General features: G+C 41.1%; 1 protein-coding gene across 6 annotated transcripts in view; it reads left to right on the forward strand.

Moving 5' to 3' along the window:
• Nucleotides 1–27,143, forward strand: part of LOC142664151 (methylated-DNA--protein-cysteine methyltransferase-like) — a 359,289-nt gene that overhangs the window by 26,116 nt on the left and 306,030 nt on the right. For all 6 annotated transcript variants that reach the window (XM_075843137.1, XM_075843138.1, XM_075843140.1 and 3 more), the window contains one exon: nt 25,930–26,063. In XM_075843137.1, coding sequence (XP_075699252.1) covers nt 25,930–26,063 — 134 coding nt within the window. The remainder of the gene's footprint in view (nt 1–25,929; nt 26,064–27,143) is intronic.

Below are 27,143 nucleotides of genomic sequence, written 5' to 3' on the forward strand. Positions count from 1 at the left end.
GTGGACCAGGGAGTGGTGAGGGATTTCAAAGGTGCCTATTGTTGTTTTAGGCCATAAGCAGCTGCCATAAATTTTTTATTTTCAAGCTAAAAACAACCCTTGAACGAGGAACGCTGGGATGTGTATTTCAATGGTGACATCAGTAGTAGGGGAAAGCTACGAGCTTCAGCTCAACTGGCATCCTGGGACGTAACAGCATAAACACAAAGGCTATAGACTGGTTTTACTAATCAAATGTAGCAGCTTATTTGTAAACCCTGAGACAAATAGATCTGTAATATGACCGTGTATGTAGGGCCTTACTTTTTGAAACTTTTTAAATTTGGCCCTTCCTGTAAGGATCCCAGGAGGGGGACGACTTAAAACCACTTTCCTTCCACCAGTAGAATTTGCCACCCGGCAAGGAGCTTTTTACATTGTCCAACTTAATCATGGCCCCTAGTTGCAACCTCATTTGAATACTTTCAACCAGGAATAAACGTACCTATTCTGAAGATAGGATGATGTGCTTTAACTCCAAAATATCCGGTACTACTATTAATATAATACAGTAGAGCTTTTTGAGATTCTTGCACACGATCGGTGTGTTGGCCGGATTTCCCGGCCCGACCGCGGTATAGGTGAACGGGTCTCCTGGCATCATAGACATTTTTATGATGCTGGGAACCCCTTCCTTCCCACAGAACTGCTGTTCCGTACTTTATTATTTTGTTCAGTCTAAATAGCAGTTCCACGGGTAGGCAGGGACTCCAAACATCATAAAATGTCTATGATGCCAGGAGTGCCATTCACCTGTACCCCAGTCGGGCCGGGAAATTCAGCCGACACATGGACCATTTTTCACGGCCCGATCACGATCGTGTGCAGGAGGTGTCAGGGAAGGTGGAGGCCACATTTGACTAGGCCAGTTGTAATGTTTGTTTTTATAATACTTTTTTTTTTCTCTATTCTGATAAATGTACATTTTCATGCATATTCGTTTATTCATCTGTATTTTTTGTTAAATTGAAATTAAAATTCAAATATAAAAAGAAGTGTAACGTTTTGTTTTTTTAATTGGTGTTGTGACTGCCCGGTATATATTCACCATCACCAAAGACAATCTTTTGGACTAGCAAGTGTGATTTATTGAGTCAAGCACTACAAAAGGCACCCTTACAATTTGTTTCAAAGTTACATGTGATTAAGCTTTGGGCCATGTAACTGATAATATAAAAATAGATATCACTGAGAGGGGAGCATAGACCAGGGGAATGAACGCTACATGACTACAAATCTGTCTATTACCAGACCACCTTTCATTGCTGCATCTAACACAGATAGTGTAGTGTTGTGCAAGTGTGAAATCCTATCATTAATCACAGCGGCGTGGAGAATGATCAGTGTCTGCTGGGAAAGGTCTACGAAATCCACAGGGAGACTAATGGTCAAATTGCATTTTATTGGAGGGGAGGGAGTAGCTTTAAGGAAATTTGGTATTGTTCCTGATGAGAGGAGAGCTGATATCTACTTTTGAAATGCAATATTCTGTCAATAGGAATATTTTACTTTTATAACTTAAAAATGAAGAATTGATATATATATATATAAAAATGTATCAATTCTTATTGAATGCACATTCCTAGTATAATAAGGCTAAGTTCACACGGAGTATTTTGGGGGAGGAATATCTGCCTCAAAGCTCCAAACGGAATTTTGAGGCAGATATTCCTCCCCCAAAATACTCCGTGTGAATAGCAATTATCGCGCCGTTTTTCGCCCGCGGGCATTGAGCGCCGCGGGCATAAAACACGCTTTCTCCTGCCTCCCATTGAAGTCAATGGGAGGTCGGACGCGGAAGCGCCCGAAGATAGGGCATGTCGCTTCTTTTTCCCGCGAGGCAGTTTTACTGCTCGCGGGAAAAAGACGCCGACGCCTCCCATTGAAATCAATGGGAGGCGTTCTCGGGCCGTTTCTGCCGAGTTTTGCGACGCGGTTTCCGCGTCAAAAAACTCGGCAAAAGACCCCGTGTGAACATAGCCTAAGAGCGAGGAAGATCAGTTAAAATAGCCACTTGCTTATTAACTGTTTGATATACAATATATTCTAAAGTAAAGTTGTACTAATGCCCCTGCAGACACATATGTGAAGCGTTGTCTCATTAAAGACATTGGTGGGATGTCGCAATTATATGCCACCAACGACCGACCACTGTGACCCCACACATATTGCTTGAACGAAGTGTCAGCAGCAATACAGAAGTGACATGCCACTTTGTCTACTGCCAGCTCCGTTTGGCTTTTTCCGGACGGCAGCATGACCAGTCATTGACTATAGCAGCCAACCATGCAGCCTCTGTTGAAAGCCCAGTGAAGCACACAAAAGACAGTGGCGCAGCAGCCAGATCGCCGCTTATCAAAAATTTTCGGTATATCCTAGTGATATGCCACCAATATCCATCATGTAGAAACAACCCCTTTAATTGTGTAGTCGGTTTTAGAGTATATTCGCACATAGCAGATTTGTTGCTGAAATTTCTGCGACACTCCCATTTAAATGAATGGGGCTGGCAGAAATCCATGTGCTGCACATACATCCCCATTCAAATGAATGAAATGGATTTTTCAGTCGCAGAAATTTCTGCAAAAAATCTACCACATGTGAACATAAGGAAGTAATCCCACAGGGCAGAATTCTCCTGACCAGATTGGTTGCTATAGACAATGTCTTCAGTTCTTTGGCTTTATCTTCTGTTACTAACTTTTAGGCCAACAACTGTAAATACACAATAAAGGGGTTCTCGGCTTTAAGCAATCCCTTTTTATTTATTTTTTTAAATGGTCCTCCATTAATAAGCTGATTGATAAGCGGGGGTCCCGCTGCTGGGACCAAGGCGATCAGCTATAATCTGTGGGGGGGGGGGGGGGATTTCACCAGCATGTGTTAAATTACTCTGGGATCCTTTGTAGGTCCCCAGGCCGACTGCAGAGGGATACCCCACTCTCTGATCGTATCACTGGGTTTCCAGTGACTCGATCGAAGGGGAAAGTCCCCTTTTATGATGCCGCGGTCATGGATCGCGACAAAGGGTTAAACAGCTGGGATCAGAGATTCCCCAGATCCTAGCTGTATTCAGAAGACTACTTTAAGTACAGGAGGGACCTTAACCGCCCACCTACAAAGACGTCGGGATCCTCTTAATCCGCCATCCAATTATCCAGAAAGTCTGATAACCCGGCGCTGAAATGCAATACACTCTGCAGCCACCACAGGGGAAATTAACCATTACACAGCGCCATTTGACATCAATGAGCTGTTTGTGTAATGGATGGACTTGCTGTGGCCTCCAGGGCAAGATATGCTCCTTGTAAATGCTCTCCTCTCTAGCTAGGTGAAGATCCTCAGAATTTCCTAATCGGTTAATATATATAGGAGATCTATATCTTATACTCTTCTATCAAAATTCTTTTTTTTTTTTCTGTTGGATGTATACATTAGGAATTTTCTCCTTCCTATACCTCCAATGGACGCCAGTGGCATACGTCACCCATTGACTCCCGTTGTAAGAAATGTATTCCGCCCAGTATACATTTATTTTATTTGCTATATCCCTTCTTTATAGTAAAGCGCAGCAGTCTATGCTTTTCTATACAATACAAAAAAAGTATGCCAACGCATACCAACACAGCAGATTGCAAAAGGACACTCTTTTGGCATATGCCGGGTGCATGGAGCCCTCCGGATAATTTGGTGTATGCACTGGGAGCTTTCCCAGCACATATAGTAAAACGTCTTTAAATGGAGCGGTTTGAACAACAGCTTTACTGACAGAATTGTCTTTCCCTTCCATGAATTTTCCCATTGGTACTTTTACTATTGTACCTAATAGCAAAATATTTGTGGCATTTTATTTCCCGCGGATCTCTCCTTTAATCACATATCCGGCGCATAACATTTTTATTTTTTTTACAACGTTTAATTTTCACTTTTTTTTTAACCAGTTTGCGATAAAAATGTATTTTGAAAACCTGAAGAGGATTGAGCAGATGGAGTTTGCACTGGGAGTGAATTTCACCGGATGCATAAATCATAATTTTAGTCTGATTTTTCTTTTCTGCTGTGTCTTCTTCGCCGGCTTGAAATACATTTTCTTATGGATTGCCTTGAGAAGATGGAAATATCAGTTGTCAGATTTTGAGATGGTAATTTGTAAAACAAATTGATGCAAAAGTCTGAAGAGTGGAATAGCTGGTGGTTGAGGATGCGAGGTACTGGGAACATGGAAGGGCATTATTACTTTAAATTGTTATTATTGGTCAGGGACCTGGAAACTCAGTTGTAGCTCTGTTCTATATTTGTAAAATATCCATAAATAAACCATGAGGAAATACAGTAAGCATCCCTGACAAAATTAATAGACGTGATCTGGACTTGAGTAGATTTGATACTTGGTCTGTTTGTACAGTAAATAATAGACATTTCAATCTGATCTGGTCTGTCGCGAATTTACCGCATGTGTTTAATACAGGGATGGCGTCCTCAGCAATGTAAACATTCTCCTTCCATTACGTGGCTAGATTGCTGCGATCAATGTATGTGTGTACATGTAATAAGAAGACCATTTATGCAAGAATTAGGCGCGCAGCAAACAAGAAATAGAAGTCTGTAGACAAGTATGCTTCCAATTGACTTTTTATTAATGTTCAGTATAATAGAAGGGAGGAGGAGCGGCTCGTTCTGGATATACAATGTCATTTAGTTTCAATTTCGGTGTTTATTGAAATCTCATCTTTCTCTTGTTAAATACGTCTGTGTGTTATGAAATGCGTGTATGGGAAACACATGTTGGGCAGGAAATCTATCTCCGCTTTAAGATGGGTATGTATTGGCATTGATAATTAGTTTTTCCAACTGTGTATTATATATGAAAAAAATGTAATTATATAAACATTTACAGTAAAATGCCTTTAACCCCTTAATGACCAGGCCTGAGAAGGCCTTAAAGGGTTTTTTACCATTTTAGACACTTATGGCGTATCCACAGGATATGCCAAAAAATGTTTAATAGATGTGGGTCCCACCTCCTGTGGAGGTGCCATAAATGTCTAAGATGGGAAAACTCATCTACAAAACCAGCTACATTTTTTAGTTTTTGCCTCTGCCTTTAACCAGCCATAACTTATTTTTTTTCTCATTGTCCTAGCTATATGAGGCCTTGTTTTATGCAGGAGAAATAGTATTTTGTTCCTGCACAGTTTGGGGTTTAAACAAATTACTGTGTAATTTATGTGATTTATTTTTTCAGGGAAAAATAGGGAAAAATTATTTTCTGCATTTTTTTTCTATAGTTTTACTTATACTGTTCACGTTTTACACTAAATTACCTTTTTTAATTAGTTTTTCAGGCTATTACAGTTGTATAAATACCTAATATGTGTAGGTTTTGTGTAATGTATGAGGAGTCCACTTTGATCGTGCCGTGGTCACGGACTGCGGCAATCAAAGGATTAAACAGCCGGGATCGGCGGTTTCCTCCAATTCCAGCTGTATGTAGGGGGCTGCTCTAAGTACAGGATCTGTTATTAACAACTCCTGCTTAGAGGAGCACTCTAAGCCTTTTCTACAGCAACGTCAAAACACGTTGCTGTGGACTCGGGACTTTGAATAGGTTAACCCGGCAACCAATTAACCAGAAAGCTTGATAACCGGGCACTGAAATGCAATATAATGTGTCACTGCAAAACCAATAATAATTTTTATTTAGCGCCAACATATTACATAGCACTTTACAATTTAGAGGGAACATAAACAGACAATATCAGACATTACATAGTGGTAAAGCTAATTTACAATTCAGACAGGAGGAGTGAGGACCCTGCACGCAAGAGCTTACAATCTATGAGGAAATAAGGGAGACACGAAGTGTAAAAGTGTTTGTTCAGTACTAATGGTCCAGCCATCTTTTATACACATGGGGTGGTAACCTAAAGCTGCATGAGACGGTCACCAGCCAGTCTCCGTGTATGACGGACATGAAATGCAGTACGGTGCTAGGAGTGTGAGGGAATCTTATGCTGATGACTAATGGGGCCAAGGGAAGGAGTCTGATTAGGGAATGTTATAGGCCTGTCTAAAGATATGTTTTCAGGGCACGTTTAAAACTGTGGATATTGGGAGTTAATCTGATTGTCTGTGGTAGCGCATTCCAGATGACTGGTGCAGCACGAGAAAAATCTTGGAGATGGGAGTGGGAGGTTTGGATTAAGGAGGATTTTTTTGTAAGGTCGTTGGCAGAACGTAGAGTCCGAGTAGGGTGGTAGACAGAGATGAGGGAGGAGATGTAAGGAGGTGCAGCACTGTGGAGAGCTTTGTGGGTGAGAGTAATAAGTTTGAATTTTATTCTGAAGGGGATGGGCAACCAGTGTAGTGATTGGCACAGGGTAGAGGCGTTGGTGTAGCGTTTGGACAGAAAGATGAGCCTGGCTGCTGCATTCAGGATAGATTGGAGAGGGGAGAGTTTGTTGAGGGGAAGACCGACTAGTAATGAGTTACAGTAGTCAAGACGAGAGTGAATCAGAGCAACAATAAGAGTTTTGGCTGTTTCCTCAGTAAGAAAAGGGAGGATTCTGGAGATGTTTTTGAGGTGAAAATGACAGGAGCGTGAAAGTGATTGAATGTGAGGAGTAAAGGAAAGATCTAAGTCAAAAATAACTCCTAGGCAGCGGGCCTGCTGCCTATTAGTTATGGTAGTGCCACACACGGAGATGGAGACATCAGGTTTAGGTAGGTTAGTAGATGGTGGGAGCACAAGGAGCTCAGTTTTAGAAAGATTCAGTTTCCGATAGAGAGAGGACATGATGTTGGAGACAGCGGACAGACAATCACTGGTGTTTTGTAGTAGAGCAGGGGGGATGTCATGGGAAGAGGCATATAATTGGGTGTCATCAGCGTAGAGCTGGTACTGGAGGCCAAATCTGCTGATGGTTTGTCCAATAGGCGCTGTGTAGAGAGAAAAGAGGAGCGGATATAGGACTGATCCCTGAGGAACCCCGACAGCAAGAGGAAGAGGAGAAGTGGAACCAGCAAATGACACACTGAACGAGCGGTCAGAGAGATAGGAGGAAAACCAAGAGAGAACAGAGTCTTTAAGGTTAATAGAGTGGAGCATGTTAAGTAGGAGTTTGTGGTCTACAGTGTCAAAGGCTGCAGAGAGATCCAGAAGTATCAGGAGAGCGTATTTACCCTCCGATTTAGCTGCCAAGAGATCATTTGAGACTTTAGTAAGAGCAGTCTCTGTGGAGTGTAGAGTGCGGAAACCAGATTGTAAGGGGTCTAGAATGGAGTTAGCAGAGAGATAGCGGATAATGCGAGAGTAGACCAAGCGTTCCAGGAGTTTGGAGATGAAAGGCAGATTAGAGACTGGTCGGTAGTTAGCAGCGCTGGATGGGTCCAGAGTTGGTTTATCCAATAGAAAACAGCCGGCATCACTTAGGCCCCTTTCACATCATGTTTATTAGACTGATTAGTCTTTATTAGACATTTGATGTAACAGCGGGAAAAGCCCCCTATGTATGCGTTAAACATAGGCTGTGACGAATGCTCTAACAGTGGTTTCCATCACCATAGGTTAAACAGATACGTCATCAAAAGAGGTCCTGAGAATTTGACGTCACCCGTGGGCTATACCATTATAGCCTATGGGTGACTGATGCCACTATAAGAAATCTGTTAAACTTATCCGTCACCCATAAACTCTAATGGTATCTGTTTAACGTTTACGTCAGTTAAAAAAACTTTTGAATGCGTTAAATGTATGCCTGTGATGTATGACAAAAAAATGTACACCCCGTGGTATATGTTCTTTTGCGGGACCCCACGGGATGGAATAGCTTAGTCTGCTACGCTATTCCAAACCTAAAAAAAAAAATACCAACCCGACAGGCCATTCTTTTGGCCTCCGTTGGGCTACTGGAGTCCTATAGACACGTTTGGCGAGTACGTCCAGAGCTTTCCTGGCATACACACTAAACATTGGGCCAAAGCATGAGGTGAACTAGGCCTTACCGCTACTAGCTTTGGGGTCCTCTTTACCTACAAATGTTGCCCCACTAGGTCCTGATGCTGGGTGGACCTTATGCACAGCGGTGTCCTGAAGTGACAAGGATCCAGTAGCGAGGAGCAGTATTAAATGGTGGAGCCTGATCTTGGGTCTAAATTTATTGCAGGGTCTGGGCTGGGGGTCTGAATTTTTTTTTTTTTACTCTATAGTAACTGAAGGAAGTGCTTTTTCCCTAGCAAAATAATGTTGTGAAGTTTTCAGAGATTGGTCCTACTATAATATACTGGAGCGGTGCTTCCGGATACTGTGGAGAAGGGGATAAATACGTATTCGGTAGTTCGATTCTTTCAATATCTAACTATTTAGGTTTATGATGTAGATTTCTGCATGCCTAGAAGAATACTAATGTCTCCGCAAACAATCCAGCATGGATAAACATACTTTATGTCACGTTGTTCATTTCTGGAGGCAAACTTTGTAATAATGCAGTTGTGTGATTTTCATTTTAATAACAATGCTTTTTGCATATATGCCGGAGAAAAAATACATGACCTGTTGAGCTTCCTTTCAAAAGCATTGAACTCATAAATATGTATGGGAGTTTACAATAACTATATATTAGAAAACTCTGTCTCTTTTCTAGTTTGTGTGTCTGTGAGGAGTGCTAATGCCGGCTCAATCTGCCCTGAGACACAGCGTTCTCATAATGTGTCCCGGTAAAATACCTTGAGAATCCCTTTTCACAGTTATTTTGATAAGTGGCAAAAAAGGCACCCTACAGATTCTGTGATAATATGATTTATTTTTCAAAGGACACCTCTAGGATATGAAGTGCTATGAAGTACAAAAAAAAAAATCTGCAAAAGTGCTTGGTCCTGGATAAAGATTAATTCTCGTAATATATTAAAAAGAAAAAACACAAACGGAAAAAAAAAAACAACAGTATCGATTGAAGGGGTACGAGTTCAACGTAACCGTTTTTCTCCTCTGCTGCATAATTAAATTAAAACAGATTTTTTGGAAAACACACATAGTTATTTTATCAAGGCCACTTTTTCACGCCTATAATACAGACATATTTTAAGTTTTCTTATTACATCCGCAGTGCCCAGACCTACTGAAATTCAACTGGACTGAACTTCGATCACCATAAGGTCCTATGGTCATCTAAGTCCCATTCAGTAGAACCGCGGGAGGTTCTTACATTGCCGCCGTTCTGAAACGCGCCCGTATTACGAATGTGAAAGCAGACTTAGGTTCCGTTCACATCTGCGTCAGGGCTCCGTTCCGTCGGAACGGAGCCCCGACTGACACAGACGGAAACTAGTGGTAGTCGACTACGCTATTCATCCCGTCAAAACGACGGAACCCTTTCGCAACAGAGACAAACTGAAACCATTGGCACCGGATCCGTCACCATTGAAATCAATGGTGATGGAAACAGAAACCTTTGGTTTCAGTTTGTGTCAGTCATGGCTTCGTTCCAACGGAACGTCGGAACAGAGACCTGACACATGTGAACGAAGCCTTATGAGATTTGTGTGAGCATACACTTAGGCCCCATGCACACGACCGTGTTCAGACTGTGATATACGGACCGCATGTTGGCCGCATTTCCCGCACCGAACACAGTGCAGGGAGCCGGGGTCCCAGTATCCTAGTTATGTGAAAACATGATTACAGTACGGGACAAGGCAGTGACTCCTGGCATCGTACATAACTTTGATGCTAGCAGCTTGGCTCTAGTTCGGTCCTGGAAATGCGGCCGACATGTGGACCGTATATTACGAACCGAACATGGTCGTGTGCATACCCTTACAGTATACTTATTTTTTAGCCATTCTTGTGTTTTGGCTAAAAAAATCTGCAACAAAAACTGCATGTGTGAATCTAGCTTTTGAGTGGTTTCAGACGGCCATATTATGGTTGTGGGACCAGACTTAATAGCCACGTGAAAAAAATGCATGTAGTAAAACAAAAAAACTCCATAAAAACGCAAGTACCATTTTACTACGTTTTTTTGCTTAAACGTTTGAAGGAAACGTTATGATGTGTCAACTCGATACTGATATAAGATGGCAGAAAACCGTTTTCACGTTTTTAAAACAAACTAGAGTACAACCGTGCAGCTCACGCAGCGCAAGTCGCATTACACAATTTATCTGTTTCCAATTTGTCTCTTAAATGCATTTTTCTGCCATATTTATTTGATATTCCTTAAATGTGTGATTTGTGGACATTTGGCCGCTGGCACCAGGGAACAGGGGTGCCCTATATATGGCTCATTCCTAATCCCTAATTCACTATAATGGAGAGCGACCATGCATGCACAGCCACCTATCCTTGGGGAATGGGGCACCCCTATTCTCTGGATTAGTGGGGGTTCCAGCAGTCAGATCTCCCTCTTATCACATATTTATGGACAATACTAAGGATTCTTTTAGAGAAGGTATAATCTGATATATTAAAATTGTACCCCTCATTCAGACCAGCTACTACTTCTTCATTATCACACTGACTGGACTCTGGTCCTGATGTCCGATGATCAGACTATATTATACTATACTTTGTTGTGTCTCTGCACACGTACTTGGTACTTTCTTCGTGTAGTTACCTGATCTCTGACCAGTCTTGCTATCTGTTTCTGAGGTGTTCTTTATAATGACCCAGATCTTTAGCTTACCGAGCCGATATAACCCAACACCCTGGCCGGGGAAATCTTATGAGTGCAAATGTTTTTCAGTTCACTGGTGGCTTAAGTTAGCAATTTGTCATAGTTCTGCTTGAACGGGATGGTGGACGGTGCTATTTGTTGTTACATCCATCAGGCTGTCATTTCATATTAACTTTTTTAGTGTCCTGTTTCTTGATAACTGTCTAATAAAATGATTACCAAGTTCAACATTCGTCCTGGAATTTTAAAGGATTTGACTTTATTTATTGTTCAAATGGAAAGTGTGTGACTTTTTTTATTTTTTTTACTTCACTAGTAATTACATCTGATCAGGCAGCTCTGGGGTCGTATCTTTCAATCTGACCTAGTGCAATATCTGCATTAAGTGTGTATGTTCTTTCTTTTTTTGCAAAGTTTTTTTCTTTTTATCGGTTTCTTACAATATCGAATATATTTTTTAGCTTCCTATAAAATAGGCCTCAATGTGTGTGTAGTATAAGATAGATTGTAATTACATACATCAGTCCATAATTTTCCAAAGTATAGCGCTGCAGAAATGTGCTGAGAGCAGTTATCACTTCCCATCCCCACTCCTCTCTGCAGGCCATACTAAGTTTTTACTCAATAGAGGCCAACACTGAGCCCAGGCGAAAGATGATAAACCCAGGAAAAAATAAATAAATAATATATATATATATATATATATATATATATATACACTACCGTTCAAAAGTTTGGGGTCACCCAGACAATTTTGTGTTTTCCATGAAAACTCACACTTATATTTATCAAATGAGTTGCAAAATGACTAGAAAATATAGTCAAGACATTGACAAGGTTAGAAATAATGATTTTTATTTCAAATAATAATTTTCTCCTTCAAACTTTGCTTTCGTCAAAGAATGTTCCATTTGCAGCAATTACAGCATTGCAGACCTTTGGCATTCTAGCTGTTAATTTGCTGAGGTAATCAGGAGAAATTTCACCCCATGCTTCCAGAAGCCCCTCCCACAAGTTGGATTGGCTTGATGGGCACTTCTTGCGTACCATACAGTCAAGCTGCTCCCACAACAGCTCTATGGGGTTGAGATCTGGTGACTGTGCTGGCCACTCCATTACAGATAGAATACCAGCTGCCGGCTTCTTCCCTAAATAGTTCTTGCATAATTTGGAGGTGTGCTTTGGGTCATTGTCCTGTTGTAGGATGAAATTGGCTCCAATCAAGCGCTGTCCACAGGGTATGGCATGGCGTTGCAAAATGGAGTGATAGCCTTCCTTATTCAAAATCCCTTTTACCTTGTACAAATCTCCCACTTTACCAGCACCAAAGCAACCCCAGACCATCACATTACCTCCACCATGCTTGACAGATGGCGTCAGGCACTCTTTCAGCATCTTTTCAGTTGTTCTGCGTCTCACAAATGTTCTGTGTGATCCAAACACCTCAAACTTCGATTCGTCTGTCCATAACACTTTTTTCCAATCTTCCTCTGTCCAATGTCTGTGCTTTTGCCCATATTAATCTTTTCCTTTTATTAACCAGTCTCAGATATGGCTTTTTCTTTGCCACTCTGCCCTGAAGGCCAGCATCCCGGAGTCGCCTCTTCACTGTAGACGTTGACACTGGCGTTTTGTGGGTACTATTTAATGAAGCTGCCAGTTGAGGACCTGTGAGGCGTCTATTTCTCAAACTAGAGAATCTAATGTACTTGTCTTGTTGCTCAGTTGTGCAGCGGGGCCTCCCACTTCTCTTTCTTCTCTGGTTAGAGCCTGTTTGTGCTGTCCTCTGAAGGGAGTAGTACACACCGTTGTAGGAAATCTTCAGTTTCTTGGCAATTTCTCGCATGGAATATCCTTAATTTCTAAGAACAAGAATAGACTGTCGAGTTTCACATGAAAGCTCTCTTTTTCTAGCCATTTTGAGAGTTTAATCGAACCCACAAATGTAATGCTCCAGATTCTCAACTAGCTCAAAGCAAGGTCAGTTTTATAGCTCCTCTAAACAGCAAAACTGTTTACAGCGGTGCTAACATAATTGCACAAGGGTTTTCCAGTGTTTTCTATTCATCCATTAGCCTTCTAACACAGTTAGCAAACACAATGTACCATTAGAACACTGGAGTGATGGTTGCTGGAAATGGGCCTCTATACACCTATGTAGATATTGCATTAAAAAACAGACGTTTGCAGCTAGAATAGTCATTTAGCACATTAACAATGTATAGAGTGTATTTCTGATTAATTTAATGTTATCTTCATTGAAAAAAACTGTGCTTTTCTTGCAAAAATAAGGACATTTCTGAGTGACCCTAAACTTTTGAACGGTAGTGTAAATGGTTCAGCCATAACATTAACTCCACTGACAGGTGAAGAGAATAACAATGATTATCTCGTTACAACGCGTCTGTCAAGGGGTGAGATATATTTGGCAGCAAGTGAACAGTCCGTTCTTGGAGTTGGAAGCAGAAAGGAAAGCGAACGTAAGGATCTGAGCGACTTTGAAAAAAGCCAAATTGGGATGGCTAAAAAACTGGGTCAGAGTATCTCCAAGTCGGAGACCCCTACTCTCTGACACCCGTATGCCCGATGGGGGATCCAGTACAGACTGTGATTGTCCTCAAAAGACAAGACCTTTAATTTATTTAGTCTTATACGTGGACGTTTGTGTGAAATTGCAACATTCCAAATACATTATAATATTACATTTACTGGTCAATTTATAGATATTTCTGTCACTTGTAAAAAGAAATCCCTTATATACCGTGATTAATTCTGCGAGAGATCACAGCAGGCTTTAGACTTTTAGCGTTGAACCATCTCGCCTAATTATTTTAGCCTAGAATCAGAATCTCCATAATGATATGGCTATAGGTTGTGTGCATTATTGAGAGAACCTTAGTCCTTTATTGGAGCAGATTGCCACCGAGGCACATGCATTCTGAAAGTCACAAGAGCATGCCTAGAAAATGAGACTCTTCTCTATAAAACATTATGCCATAAATCATTTTGAAATTCCCACCCCAATAAATCTTCCGCAATGAAAACCTTTTGATACTCATTCGTTATTAATGACAAGGAGGACTTAATTCTGTTGCCAAACAGTGGTGTTCCAATTTTATACATAGCATTTAACAGTCTAATGAGAGATGAATTTATATGTGCCGGCTTCGGTTTACTCTCGCCGGAAAGTTAAAGCTGTGGGTTCCTTCAGTTGCACACATACCTCATGTTTTCCTGATGAATATTAATGCTTATGAACAGTTTGACATCTTTAAGTTTGTCATTGTTAAAAGGAAAGACGAACTTGCAAAGGTGGAGTTTACCATTTTCTCAGCCCAAACGTTTCTAATGAAGATATTTGCATAAAAATAATGCCCTCATTTTGTGTGGATAGTCCTAATTTTAACATCTCCATGTTTTCCTTTTAAATGTGAAGGTGTCAATTCAATTTAATTAGCACCTCCGTTAAAGTTCTGATTTTCTTTATATATTTTCTCGTAACTATTTTCTCGCCACTTAAAAAGCAAAGCTCAGGAAAAAGCGGCCCAGGTGCCGTCGTGAACATTGCTTTAGCTTAAAAATAAAAAAAGCATACGCAGTGAATTTACTGTAAGACGAATATAAAAGTTAAGTTGCTGAGTACAGAAGCAAAATTGCTCAATATTACGAATTCTCTGCCTTGTGAAAATCTTCTTTCTAATGCACAATAAGTGACTTATAAAACCGAAGGAAAGGAGAGTAAGCTATTTTTTTTCCCTTTTCTTTCTGTTTTAAGACTAGGAGTCCTTTGTAGGCTTATAAGAAAAATCGTTCTTCGGATGTTAACTATAGTTTGTGTGTGGTTTACATATATTGTTGTAGGTTCTGTTGCTTTATTAACAACTTAGTGCAGTGTGGTGGAATCGGGAGCTTGGGACCCCATTGTAGTAATAGGTGGGGGTCCCATCGATCAGACATTTATCACCTATCCTGTGGGTAGATTATAAATGTTGATCTTGGGAATAAGCCTTTAAAGGGAGCCGGTCATGTTGTAAATGCAGTCTGATCTGCGGGCAGCATATTATAGAGCAGGCGGAGCTGAGCAGATTGATATGTAATTTTGTGTCAAAATATTCAGGATAACTTGTCATTTATTCATAGAAATCTTTGCTGATTCTGGGCTAAGGAGTCCAGTGGGAGGTCCTACTCAGTGATTAACAGCTATCTATGTATCCACACTTATACAGGAAAATCTATCAATCACAGATTAGGACCGCCCACTGGACTCCTAAGCATAGAATGTGCACAGATTTAAGTGACTAAATTACAAGTTATACTGAATCTTGTCCCACAAACCTATGTATCAATCGGCTCAGCACTTTCTGCTCTATAACAGGCTGCCCGCAGATTGGACGACATTTTCAATGTGACAGGTTTCCTTTAAGGTAGCGGCACAGTTGGCGCTTACTTTACCTGTGTTGATGTAGCAAACTGGAAGCCAAGTGGTGACATTTTACAAAAAATTACCAATTGAAGTCGATGCTAAATATTTTTTTTCTAACCCGATTTACACATTACAATGAAGTTTAGCTTTAGAGCTACTTTTTTGAAAATACTAGGAAGCTGCTTAAATAGCAAATCCTTAAAAAATAAAAAAATACTTCTAGAAAGAAGAGCAAGAGAGATCCAAATCTACTGCAGGGTAACTTGAATTTGCCAATGGCTCCCTAATGCTGTCAGATAGGGAGGGAAACCTCTGGGATTTTAAAGGGGTTGATTGGACTTAGAAAAGAAAGTCTTACACGGCCCCAGAACAGCACTACCTTTATCGATGGGCTGTGTCTGGTATTGCAGCTCAGCCCTATTCACTTGAATAAAGATGAACCACACTTGCAGACACAGCCCATTTCGCTGTATCTGGAAAAAGGCCGATTTTTCTAATCGCAATCAACCACTTAAAATTTCATGCGACAATGCAACTTCTTAGTATCACATTGCTCCTACAGCATATGAGTGACTATATTTATTACATTTGATCAGGAAATAGTATTTTTAACTATTTGAAAAGTCAACGGAGAATCCAATAGCAGATCTCAGAGAAGCCGAAAACCTCCAATCTATAAATTGAAGAATTGCACCCTTTGTTTTAGCACTCAATTGGGGTGCCAGCACGTAATCCTCCACCCATGCAATCGTCTGACTTACCTGTATAACACGTCAGAACATAAAAAATGTGATAAACCCTTTAAACTCTCCTTTCTTTTTTACTGTGACGCCAAACAGTGAGATTAAAGGAGTATGCAAATAAAATACGTCAAATTCTTAATTTGTTAAAAATATAAAAAAATAAGGAAAAAAAGATGAGTTTATGGATTTTCGTCAATGTTCGGTAGCGTACAGTGAAGTTCCAAGTCCGTTACACCTGTCTATGTAGACTCTTGTTAATGGCACCTCAGTTTACAGTGTATCATTTCCAGGCGAGGTGGCAGCGCAATAATGAATATATTGAGCAATGACCATCGAGCCTCTAGCATTGGAGGAAGAATCCTCTGGTGAGGAAATCTGGAGTCTGAGCAGAAAGATATAAGACTGTACTTTATTCCACAGAAGTTTGGGGAAATCAAAAGTGGCTACTATTCATTGCATTGAATTTATTTATGTACTACATGTCTATATCTTTTTAGTGAAATTTCAAATTCATCTCTGAGTGATGGTAATGTTATTCCTCACAAAGCTCTGGCTGCTTGTTGTGGAGGGATTTGAAGATGGAGAAAAGTTTTTTTTGTTTTTTTTTTGGTACACAAGTGTCTTGGTACATCAATACTACTCCACTTGAAGCCTTCCACTTAAAAAGTTCAAGCATTGACAATACATTTCACATTTGTTGCACTTGACACTCGGCTTCTGGGTAAGTCTAGAAAGAGAAAAACTTGTAAAGTTGTTATAAGTTATGTTAATTAAATGCAGCATGGAGGGAAATTATCGTAATATGGGCTACGATTAAAAGGCTTCTTTTAAATGCAACACGGACGTGTATCACATATTACTCTTCATATAAGAGCAGCCATAATTACTATTCCAACTTTTTCAGTTTTTTCATAATATTGTAAGAGAGCAAAAGTTGTTACCAACTAAATCTTGTATTTGCTTGGGTAAAGTCCACCTCTAGTTATAGAAAACTTCTGACTTTGGAGTTCCTCATCGGTGTGGTCCTGGAAGCTTGAACAGGGGTGCTGCTGTGCTCCACAGAGTGCTATGTATTTGTGGCTCCGGTTGGACTCTCTCGTATTCACTTGGGACTGCCTTGCAAGTCTATGGCCCGTTTTCACCTGTCTCAAATTAAGCTGAAGGGGCAGCCCCTTTCTCCTAACTATCCTGGCGATTTGCACACTCAGAATTTCAGCCACAGATACATTGCACCCTCTTGTTCTGACTTTTAATAGGGTTCTACTGATGAGAGGGTCAGGAGTTTTTTATAACTGGAAATACACTTTATGGGTCGGTTCACACAGAGTTTTTTCCCTCTGATTTTGACACGGAAGCCACGTTGGAATCAGCAGCCAAAAAAAGCTAAAATCGCGCCCCCCCCCCCCCTATTGATTTCAATGGGAGGCAGAGGCTTTTTTATTCCTGGACTGAATTTAGGCCGCTCAGGGGGAAAAAAGCGGCATGTCATTTCTTGCCTCGGTTTCCACCTCTGAACTCCCATCGAATCAATGGGATTCAGAAAAAAAATGCAATGCTCGTTTCTGAGCCTTTTTCTCAGCGTTTTTTTGCCTGTGGCCCTTGCACCAGCTTCAGTACATGCGGGCGCAAATGGCTGCAAAACAAAAAAAAAAAAACGCGGAAAAATACGTGCAGGCAGTTCAAGATCTCAAAATTCTTAGGCTGGATTCACACGAACGCGGCGTTTTGCGCGCGCAAAAACCACTTGACAGCTCCGTGTGTCATCAGTGTATGATGCGCGGCTGCGTGATTTTCGCCCAGCCGCCATCATAGAGATGAGGCTAGTCGACGTCCGTCACTGTCCAGGGTGCTGAAAGAGTTAACTGATCGGCAGTAACACCCTCGACAGTGAATTCCGATCACAAAATCGAGCAACCTGTTAAAAAAAAAAAAAAAAAAAGACGTTCCTACTTACTGAGAACTTCCCTCCCGGCCGTTGCCTTGGTGACGCGTCCTTGGTGACGCGCCTCTCTTGACATCTGGCCCCACCTCCCTGGATGACGCGGCAGTCCATGTGACCGCTGCAGCCTGTGCTTGGCCTGTGATTGGCTGGAGCTGTCACTTGGACTGAATGGTCATCCCGGGAGATCAGACTGGAGGAAGAAGCAGGCAGTTATCGGTAGGTCAGAACTTCTTTTTTTTTTTTTACACGTTCAGGTATATTGTGATCGGAAGTCACTGTCCAGGGTGCTGAAACAGTTTAACTCTTTCAGCACCCTGGACAGTGACTATCTCCTGACGTCGCGTACCGGAAATTTTTTTGCCGGGTTCGGTCAAAATGAGTACGGCTGAACCCGGTAAAGTTCGGTTCGGTTGTCCGGGTTCGCTCATCTCAAAGACACTCCGTTTGGATGTTTGTAAACAGAAAAGCACGTGGTGCTTTTCTGTTTACATTCATCCTTTTGACAGTTCTTGCGCGAATCACGCAGTTCGCACGGAAGTGCTTCCGTGCGGCATGCGTGGTTTTCACGCACCCATTGACTTCAATGGGTGCGTGATGCGCGAAAAACGCCGAAAGAACGGACAAGTCGTGACTTTTTTTCAGCGGACTCACGCTGAGTAAAAATCACTGACATGTCCGCACGGCCCCATAGACTAATATAGGTCCGTGCAACGCGCGTGAAAATCACGCGCGTTGCACGGACGTGTTTCCCGTTCGTCTGAATAAAGCCTTAAAGGGATTCTAAGGCAGATTTTTTTTCCTGCCTCATTTTGTTAGAAAAGAAAATTCAATGTGACCATCCGATACATAATGTCAGGGAAACCAAAAGCAGCTGTACATATTATGAACCTTTATGAAGAGCTCCGTCAATCTAAGCTTCTTAGACCTTTGTAAGGTGTTATGTTACATTATGCTTTTTGTGTGATTTGTGAAGTTTCTCTTGGTTAGTGCAGAGATTCCAGCAATTTGATACTAACAATTCATCTCTGCAATTCATCTCTAGGTTAACCCTTCTGTGTTACACATTTATCTTTTTTGCACCTCTAGTAGTTTTTATTAATGGGTATATGGTTGTCCTACAGGAAGGTCCCCTACTTGGGACCTCTGTCTATTCGCCACAGAGGTAAAACTGTTCACAAAGAGCGTCTCGGACCCAGACCACCCTTCAGGGGTAATGCATGACACCAAAGAGGCAGTTGTTGTAATGAGACAGCCCTTCTAATTAAAGACGTTTTCCCACCAGGGACATTTATGACATCCACAGGATATATCATAAATGTCAGATAGATGCAGGTCCCACCTCTGGGACCCGCAGCTATCTCCAGAACGGGGCCCCTAAACCCCATTCTACTGCTCTGTGTTGGCTGAATGAGGTGAATTCTGACCATGAAAAAGGTTATATGGTCGTGAGTTACGTAAACAGCGTAGCTCACTGAGCTACACTGTTTATGTAAGTTCCATAGTAGTGAATGCCATTTACGGAAGCGGAGCAGCATGCAAGTTACGCTATTTCCGCAGCTACCATTCAGTTCTATCGGACTCACAGAAACAGCATAGCTCAGCTTCCTATGTCCTAGTCGGAATTCACCTCATTCAGCTGCATCACAGAGTGGCAGGACAGGGTTTAGGGGCCCCGTTCTAGAGATAGGTGCAGGTCCCATAGGTGGGACTCGCATCTATCTGATGTTTGACGTATCTTGTGGATACGTCATAAATGTCCCTCATGGGAAAACCCCTTTAAGTATATAGACTATGGTGTATAATTGTATCTAGTTACCCTCCCTTATTCTCAAAGCTCTTTTAATTCCTTCCTTTGAAATGGACAGCAGGGGCTCACAAATTTTATCTGAATTCACACAACACACTGGTAATTATTATTTTTTTAGCAATCATAGCGGGTTGTGGGTGATCTGGCAAATATGTTCTATTCTGGAGGTGGCATTTCTCAGATGTTGTTCAAGTTTAGGTCCATTTGCACAGTGACGGGAAAGTATTTTTCCCCCAGAAACAAAACATAAATCATGAGTCCTCGATAGCCCTGTCCCCGACTGGATAGTCATTCTGGGACCCTAAAAGCTGTAAGAAAAATAATACTGACCTATCCTCCATTCCCTGTGGCGCTTCTTCCGGGTTTCTGCTTTACAATGGAGTTAGCGGATAGACGCTGGTGAGTCTAGTTGTCTCTTTGCTTCACTCACATAAGTGAAGAGAAAAGGAATAATCCTACCCTGTGAATAGGCTTGAATACAGCACAAACCAAGAAACCGAATGGTTCTAAAATGGAGAAACATGCAAAAAATGGCCCCTAATTCTGTTTATTCTTAGATGTTGGGTACATCCATGTTTGTAGATTGGTTTCGGGTTGCGATGGTGTTTAATAGTAGTATATAACACTGTGCAGCAAAGCCAAATACAAACTAATCTGCAATATCATTTAGAGCTGCATGTTGCCAAACACACTAATATACTTTTACCACTCTGGAAAGTGCAAGACCAGATGTACCGTTTATATATTTTGTCAGCTGCATGAGTAAGGGAAGTTTTCAGAGTTGTAAAATATAGTATTAGTGAAACGCTAACACTGCCATCTAACTGGTGGAAAGACCTCACACGTCCTTTTTGCACCATAGGTTGATATTTTAGACACATTTTAACATATTCCACAGATAATGTTATTTTGAGTTTCACATGGTTTCTTCTTTATTTCTGTTTAAAGATGAATTCCGATTTTTTTTGTTTGTTTCCTGGAGTACTTCCAAGGGTCCCATAAGACCCACAGGGCCGTACCATCATGAAGGTAAGGCAGCTGGCCAACAGGACGCAGGTAAAAATCTATAGTTCGTATAGGATACCTGTGGCAGCTCGGACAGTATCAAGGCAGGCTTGGCAGCAGGTGGATGTCATGCGTGGAGAAGCAGGACAGGTGTAGAATACAGCACAGCACGACTACAGCTCAGCACGGCACTAGATCAGGATACAAGTATAGGATACAGGAACACTGGGAGCAGGAAACACTAGGGGGCCATATGCAAGACAGACTACGAATACACAACAAAGCTCATGCGTGGGAGGATGGGCTGGATCCTTCTTATAGCCCAGGCTACTCTGGACCAATTAGCTCAATCACAAACAGGCTTCTCAAGTCTGGACTGAGCTGGTGACAGCAGCCTGGTGGTCACTGTGGAGCAGGACGGCTGTATGTGCAAACATCTCTTGAGAGAAGGGCATCGACTGGATGGAAGGAGTTTGTGGTCAGCGACCACAGACGTTACAGCAACATAAAACAACTCAAAATCAGCACAAAAAACAATAATTTAAAGTATTTGCAAAGTGAAATTATTTTTTTATGTAGGTGTAAATGGGAATGTTCTGTAGGCCATTGGATGGATATCAGACAACGGTCTCCCTAAGAAGCCCTGATTTTACAGGTTCTGGGGGAAAACTCGGTGCGTGATACGGAACCTCACACTGAACTATGTAGACCACACCACGGTTCTGTATTACACACCATATTATAGGCTGAAATGCATATGGTTGTGTGCATGAGGCCATAAAGTGGTATTACACTTAAATATAGTCACTTTGACTATTATCATGCATGTTTTGCCACCAGACGAAAAGTCTCTACATCTTTGAAATGCGTTCCTTCTGTAGCCATGCACCTTTGTTCTTGATGTTGACAGTGGGTGTATTCACACAGGCAGGTTTTATAAAAAATAATGTGGGTACGTAAAACTGTGTCAAAAGTGTTGCTATCTTTTCCGAAACGAAGCTGTCTTTGTTGCAATCTTGCACAACTGCTGCAATTTTTTTACTTCAAAATCGCGGCAAAAAAACCCACAACACCTGCTTTTGAATACTCCCTGAAGACTGTTTTGACATTTAGGCAAGGTGAATGCTATTCACGTCTTCATGTGGGAGCCTCTTTGTACTGCACCAGTAGCGCTCTTCACTTGCTCCCCTGTACATCTGCTTTTTTTTTTTTTGCTTTTTTTAACGCTTATTTGGAAAGGAACAATAGAAAGTGCAGGAAACCACAATCTCTCCAATTCGTTTTACTCTGACATCAGATACCACATAATTTTGTAGCAGTCTTGTAGACATTCGAGTTTAAGTGGATCTTGCTCAAATCTGGGATCAACCGAAATCTAATGACAATGTTGAATTAAGAACAATTTATATACTGGCAAAGTTACTTTATATCCCCAAGTTACTCTCCTCTTAGGGTGAATTCACACGCTGCGCAACTGCTGCAGATTTTCAGGGCGGATTACACACTGAAAATCTGCAGCAATTTATTGTACAATACATATGGATGAGGTTTTTTTTAAAAAACATCCGCATGTAGAGGAAAATCCGAGCATGTCAATTATGTCAAAATGCATAAGGTGAAATCAACGTCAAAATCCAAATGTCACAGATGCAGATTTCACAGATTTGCTGTAAAACTAATGGATGCAGCGTGTGGACTCAAATGCTCCATATGTGTACGTTAAACGTAGGTATGATGGAAGCCCTAACAGTGCAATCCGTCACCATAGACTTTAATGCTAATGGTATATGTTTAATGGACACGTCATGAACTGGGGTAATGAGAGATCATGACGTATACATTAAACAGATACCATTATAGTCTGGGGTGATGATTGCCACTATTTGGCATCAGTCACAAGCATGCATCTCCCATAGACTAATTTAATATCTGTTTAATGTATATGTCCCAAAATGCTATTAAAAAGCACATGACGTATGCTTGTCATATATGCCATACAGTGGCATACCATACCCATAATAGGCTCTCAAGTTTTTAGCAGGATGGAATATCCTAGGCCACTATGTTATTCAATACCTCAAAAAAAAAAAAAAAAAAGATCGGTCACCATCGGGTTAATGGAGTCTCATGTACAACGGAAGCTTTCCTGGCGTATATTCTTAATGTAGGGAATAAATGTGATGTCGAGGGGGCCTAAGAAGTTTTCCTGGTATGTAAAATGAAAAGTTCTGCAACTTTTTAATATCCCTTTTTGCCATTTCCCATACTATTTTAAAGAGATTTCTTTGCCGTTAGTGAATGGAAACAATTTTGACTGCATTCGAATGCTGAAAACCTGTCACCGCTTGTGTATCAGAGCTCCTTCTTGTAACCTAGGGCTCCACGGCAACAGACAACTTGATTCGCAAAAGCATCACTGCATTAGTTCAATTTTTAGGTGACAGGTGTTTCCAGGTGAAAGTTAGCCAGCGGCCTTGTTAAAAAAAAAAAAAAAAGATACACAAAGTATATTAGAAAGTTGCAGAACTTTCCATTATACGACAATAAGATCATTTTTTATATAAATGCGGCCAACCCTTATAATTGATGACTGGGTATCATGTATCGTTTAGATATGTCATTGCTTTTGACAAACTTCTGACATGTCATAGTGGCATGTCAGAAGTTTGGATTGGTGGGGGTCCGAGCACTGAGACCCCCACCAATCGCTAGAATGAAGCCGCTGAAGCTCGTGTGAGCGCTCATCGATTGGTGGTGGTCTCGGTGCTCGGACCCCCACCAATCCAAACTTCTGACATGTCACTATGACATGTCAGAAGTTTGTCAAACGTTTAGCTACACTTTAAATAAGCACAAGAAAGGACACCATAGAGCTTCTCGGATAACGCTATATCCTGGAATTTCAGACTATATATTTACAGCACGTGCTGCCATAGAGCGAGGACAGTGATACTATTATTTTCTGGGTTGAACTCGCCTGAATTGTTTAAAGAGTTCATTAAATCAAATTCCACAATGCAGATATAGTCAATTAGAGGACAATTCCGGTCGGCAGTTTGATTCTCCGTTCTCTTATTTAGGATTAAGGCACTGGAAGACATGAAAGTTCCTTATACTTAATTGAGTGCAGTGTTTCTTGATTTGCATATATAGTACATCTGATTTGCATTGTACAAAACTAAGCGCACAACTCTCAGCCCCTGCTGGTTACCATACTAGAAACTTGAGAGTTGTAATACATTTTTTTTTTTCCTTTTACACTCTATATTGAGAAAAGCGCCTCTGTTACACGATAACCTCTTTCTTTTTTTTCTTTTAAGGGGATTTAATTGTTGTAACCGGGTTTCTTTAGCTTTTCTATATTTGAAATTCTCATTGAGGGCAATTGTGAAGCCACCATTAAAACGGTGTCAAAAGATTAATTCTCTAATCCCAATTCCTGTGAAAACGAGGGATGAAAGAGACGAAACAAAAATGCATTTTATTTTGCAAATGATCCTTAATTTGCCATGAAAATCAATTCCTCTACTGTAGTCAATTAATATGAATAGCTTTTAGCTTTAGGTAAAATTGGTACAGATTAAACTGCTATGATCTTAGCAAAGACGTAGGCTCTTCATCTGGCTCCGCTATCCTGCCATGCGACTGCTTCGACTATGTCTGTGACATTGGCTGTTGGGCACGCAACGTGGCTGCATAATTGTATGAGAGCAGAATCCTGTGAAAAACCCTTAAGGGCACATCCCACTATTACGGCTTCATGGAAATGTTCCATGTATTGTATATGCTACAATTGCTGTGAAATCTTGTTAAGACCGCTTATTATTTGATTGCATATATTGGGACCAGGACTGAGGCAGAATGGCACATAGACCTGCAAAGTTCTCACTTTTGATTAAATACCAATGTAAAAAAACAAACAAACGTAAAATGCTCTATAAAGAGCAGCACACTGTAGGTTACATAGGCAGTAGTCGTTTTTGGTGTAGTCAAGGGTGTACTCAACATTGGGCCATCTTAATTGGCTGCTTTGGGGTTCTTGGAAACAGAGGGCCCAGCCTTGGTTGGCCCATCCTCTTTGCTGTTCGGTGGCAAGAACCTGAGCAGAACTGCATTATTAGGCCCATTTGTTTGGGATGGCAAGGTCCAACATAATAATGGGAGGCCTTTTTAACATTTTTTATGGGACCCCTCTCTTCTATTAATGTCAATTGGAGCACTATTTGCTAAAATTGAACTCAATTGATAGTAAATGCAATAAGAAACACCACAACTAGACTATACTGCAGAAAAAAAAGCTGAGAAAACAGCACAAACAGAAATTACATTGTGTGTACAAAACTTAATTTTCTCCACTTGACTACCAGTAAACACCTGGCCACTGTGTTTTTCGGGGAAAAAAATGGCAAAACAATATTCGACCCCAAAGGATAATTGTAGGTCAGTGGCACAGCCTCAAGACGAGTCTTTGTAGGGTGATGTCTGAGCACCTACAAATGGAGGAAGATGCAATGCTAACTTCTAGAGAGGGCACACTACATTCCTTTTTTTGACTTTGAGTAAGGTCAGGCAGTGTTAAGTAGACGCAGAATTTGAGTTCTTTGCAAGTCAGCAATGCCCTTCCTTAGGGCCTGTTTACATGTGCGTTGGAGTATTCGTTAGGGGCCTCCATCACAGATCCGGCTGAAAATACCCGAGACAATAGCGCAGCATGCTGCGATATTGTTTGTGTTAAAACCACGGACACCATAATGGAACCCCAACAGAACCCATTAAAGTCAATGGGTTCCGTCGGATTCCGATGCTGTCCACCATGCAGCGGAATCGGCGCATCCAGTGTTTTCGTTGTTCTCTGCCGTTTTCATTGCATACATAATTCATATTATGAATACGGAATAAGGTTATTTGTGAAATCTAGGGAAAAGCAATAGATGTTCGAGGCAGGGGGATCTCCTCCAATTTCAGCTTCAGTTAGGGTTGTCTTCTACTGGACCTCACTGGTCCCATTCTGGAAAGTACCAGCTATTATGCCAGAACCTGTAGAGGCTAAACCCAACCCTTCCACTTGTTTATTTTGTCCCACCTCTCAAGTTTATTAATACAGGTGTTCACATTCTTTTGGATTACTGTTATGTAGACAATACTATATTCTTTCTTTGCGTACACCAAATCACAGCAACAATACCTGAGGACAAGATGAAATCCAACATACTGATTAGTTATTTTATTATATTATTTCTTATACGTCTATTTTAAAGTTGACTATTTCTTCTAAAGTATATATTTTTTTATTCTAGATGGCACTAGGAAAAGGAAACTGCAGAATGGAAGAGGTGCTGATTAAGAGCCCTGTAGGGGGGATTCAAATATCAGGATGTGAACTGGGAATACATGACATAAAACTGCTAAATTGGGATGTAACTGAATCGGGGTAAGTTTCTTTTTTGACCATGGTATCTTAAGACTATGTGGTTATTATTTGACATTTGCAGGTTAATCAAAGACCATGGACACTTCAATTTCTAGGTGAAATGTTAGTCATTAACCTCTTCACGCGCTGCGCCGCAACTGTACGTCCTGCAGAGGGCTTGCTTCCCGCATCAGGATGTACAGTTGGGAGTAGTTCCCGGCGCACACTGTCTTAACGGACAGTGTCCGGGAACCGGGAGGTCAGCTGTCCTCGACAGCTGACACTCAAGTCTTGCCGGTCAGCGGACCATCGCCGATGATTTCGGCAATTAACCCCATAAATGCGGCGACAGATTGCGTTCGCCGCATTTAAGGGTTTTGAAGCACATCGGCAGCCCCTACGAAGTGGTTGTGGGTGCTGCCGATGCTTGTCGTGGCAATCAGAGGCCAGACAATGACCTACGAGTTGCCATGTACGGAAGCCTCGGTGGAGCAGCCTCCGGCCGGTCCTCCGTGGCTTCCTGTCAGTGTGACTGTCACGTCACAATGACATTTAGAACACATTACACTACGTAGCTAGTGTAATGTACTATAGCAGTGATCAAAGCTGCAAGTCTAAATGTCCCATAGTGGGACAAGTAAAAAAAGTAATAAAAATGTTTTTAAAAAAAAAAGTGTAAAAATAAAAATTATAAGTTCTATAAACAAAAAATGCTTTTTCCCTATAATAAGACTTTCATTATAGGAAAAAAATGAACACATTAAAGAAAGCACACATATTTGGTATCGCCGCGTTCGTAACGAACCCAACTATAAAACTATAATGTTATTTTTCCCGCACGATGAAAACCCCAAAAAAATCAATAAAAAACGACACCAGAATCGCTATTTTTTGGTCACCACCCCTCCCAAAATAGAGAATAAAAAGTGATCAAAAAGTCGCATGTACCCGAAAATAGTACTGATAAAAACTACAACCCGTCCCACAAAAAACAAGCCTTTACACAGCTTTTTTTAAAATAAAAAAATAAAAATGTTAAGGCTCTCAGAATATGGTGACACAGAAAATAAATTATTTTATAAAAAAGTGATTTTATTGCGC

The sequence above is a fragment of the Rhinoderma darwinii genome, chromosome 11, assembly GCF_050947455.1.
Source record: "Rhinoderma darwinii isolate aRhiDar2 chromosome 11, aRhiDar2.hap1, whole genome shotgun sequence".
Taxonomy (NCBI): Eukaryota; Metazoa; Chordata; class Amphibia; order Anura; family Rhinodermatidae; genus Rhinoderma; species Rhinoderma darwinii.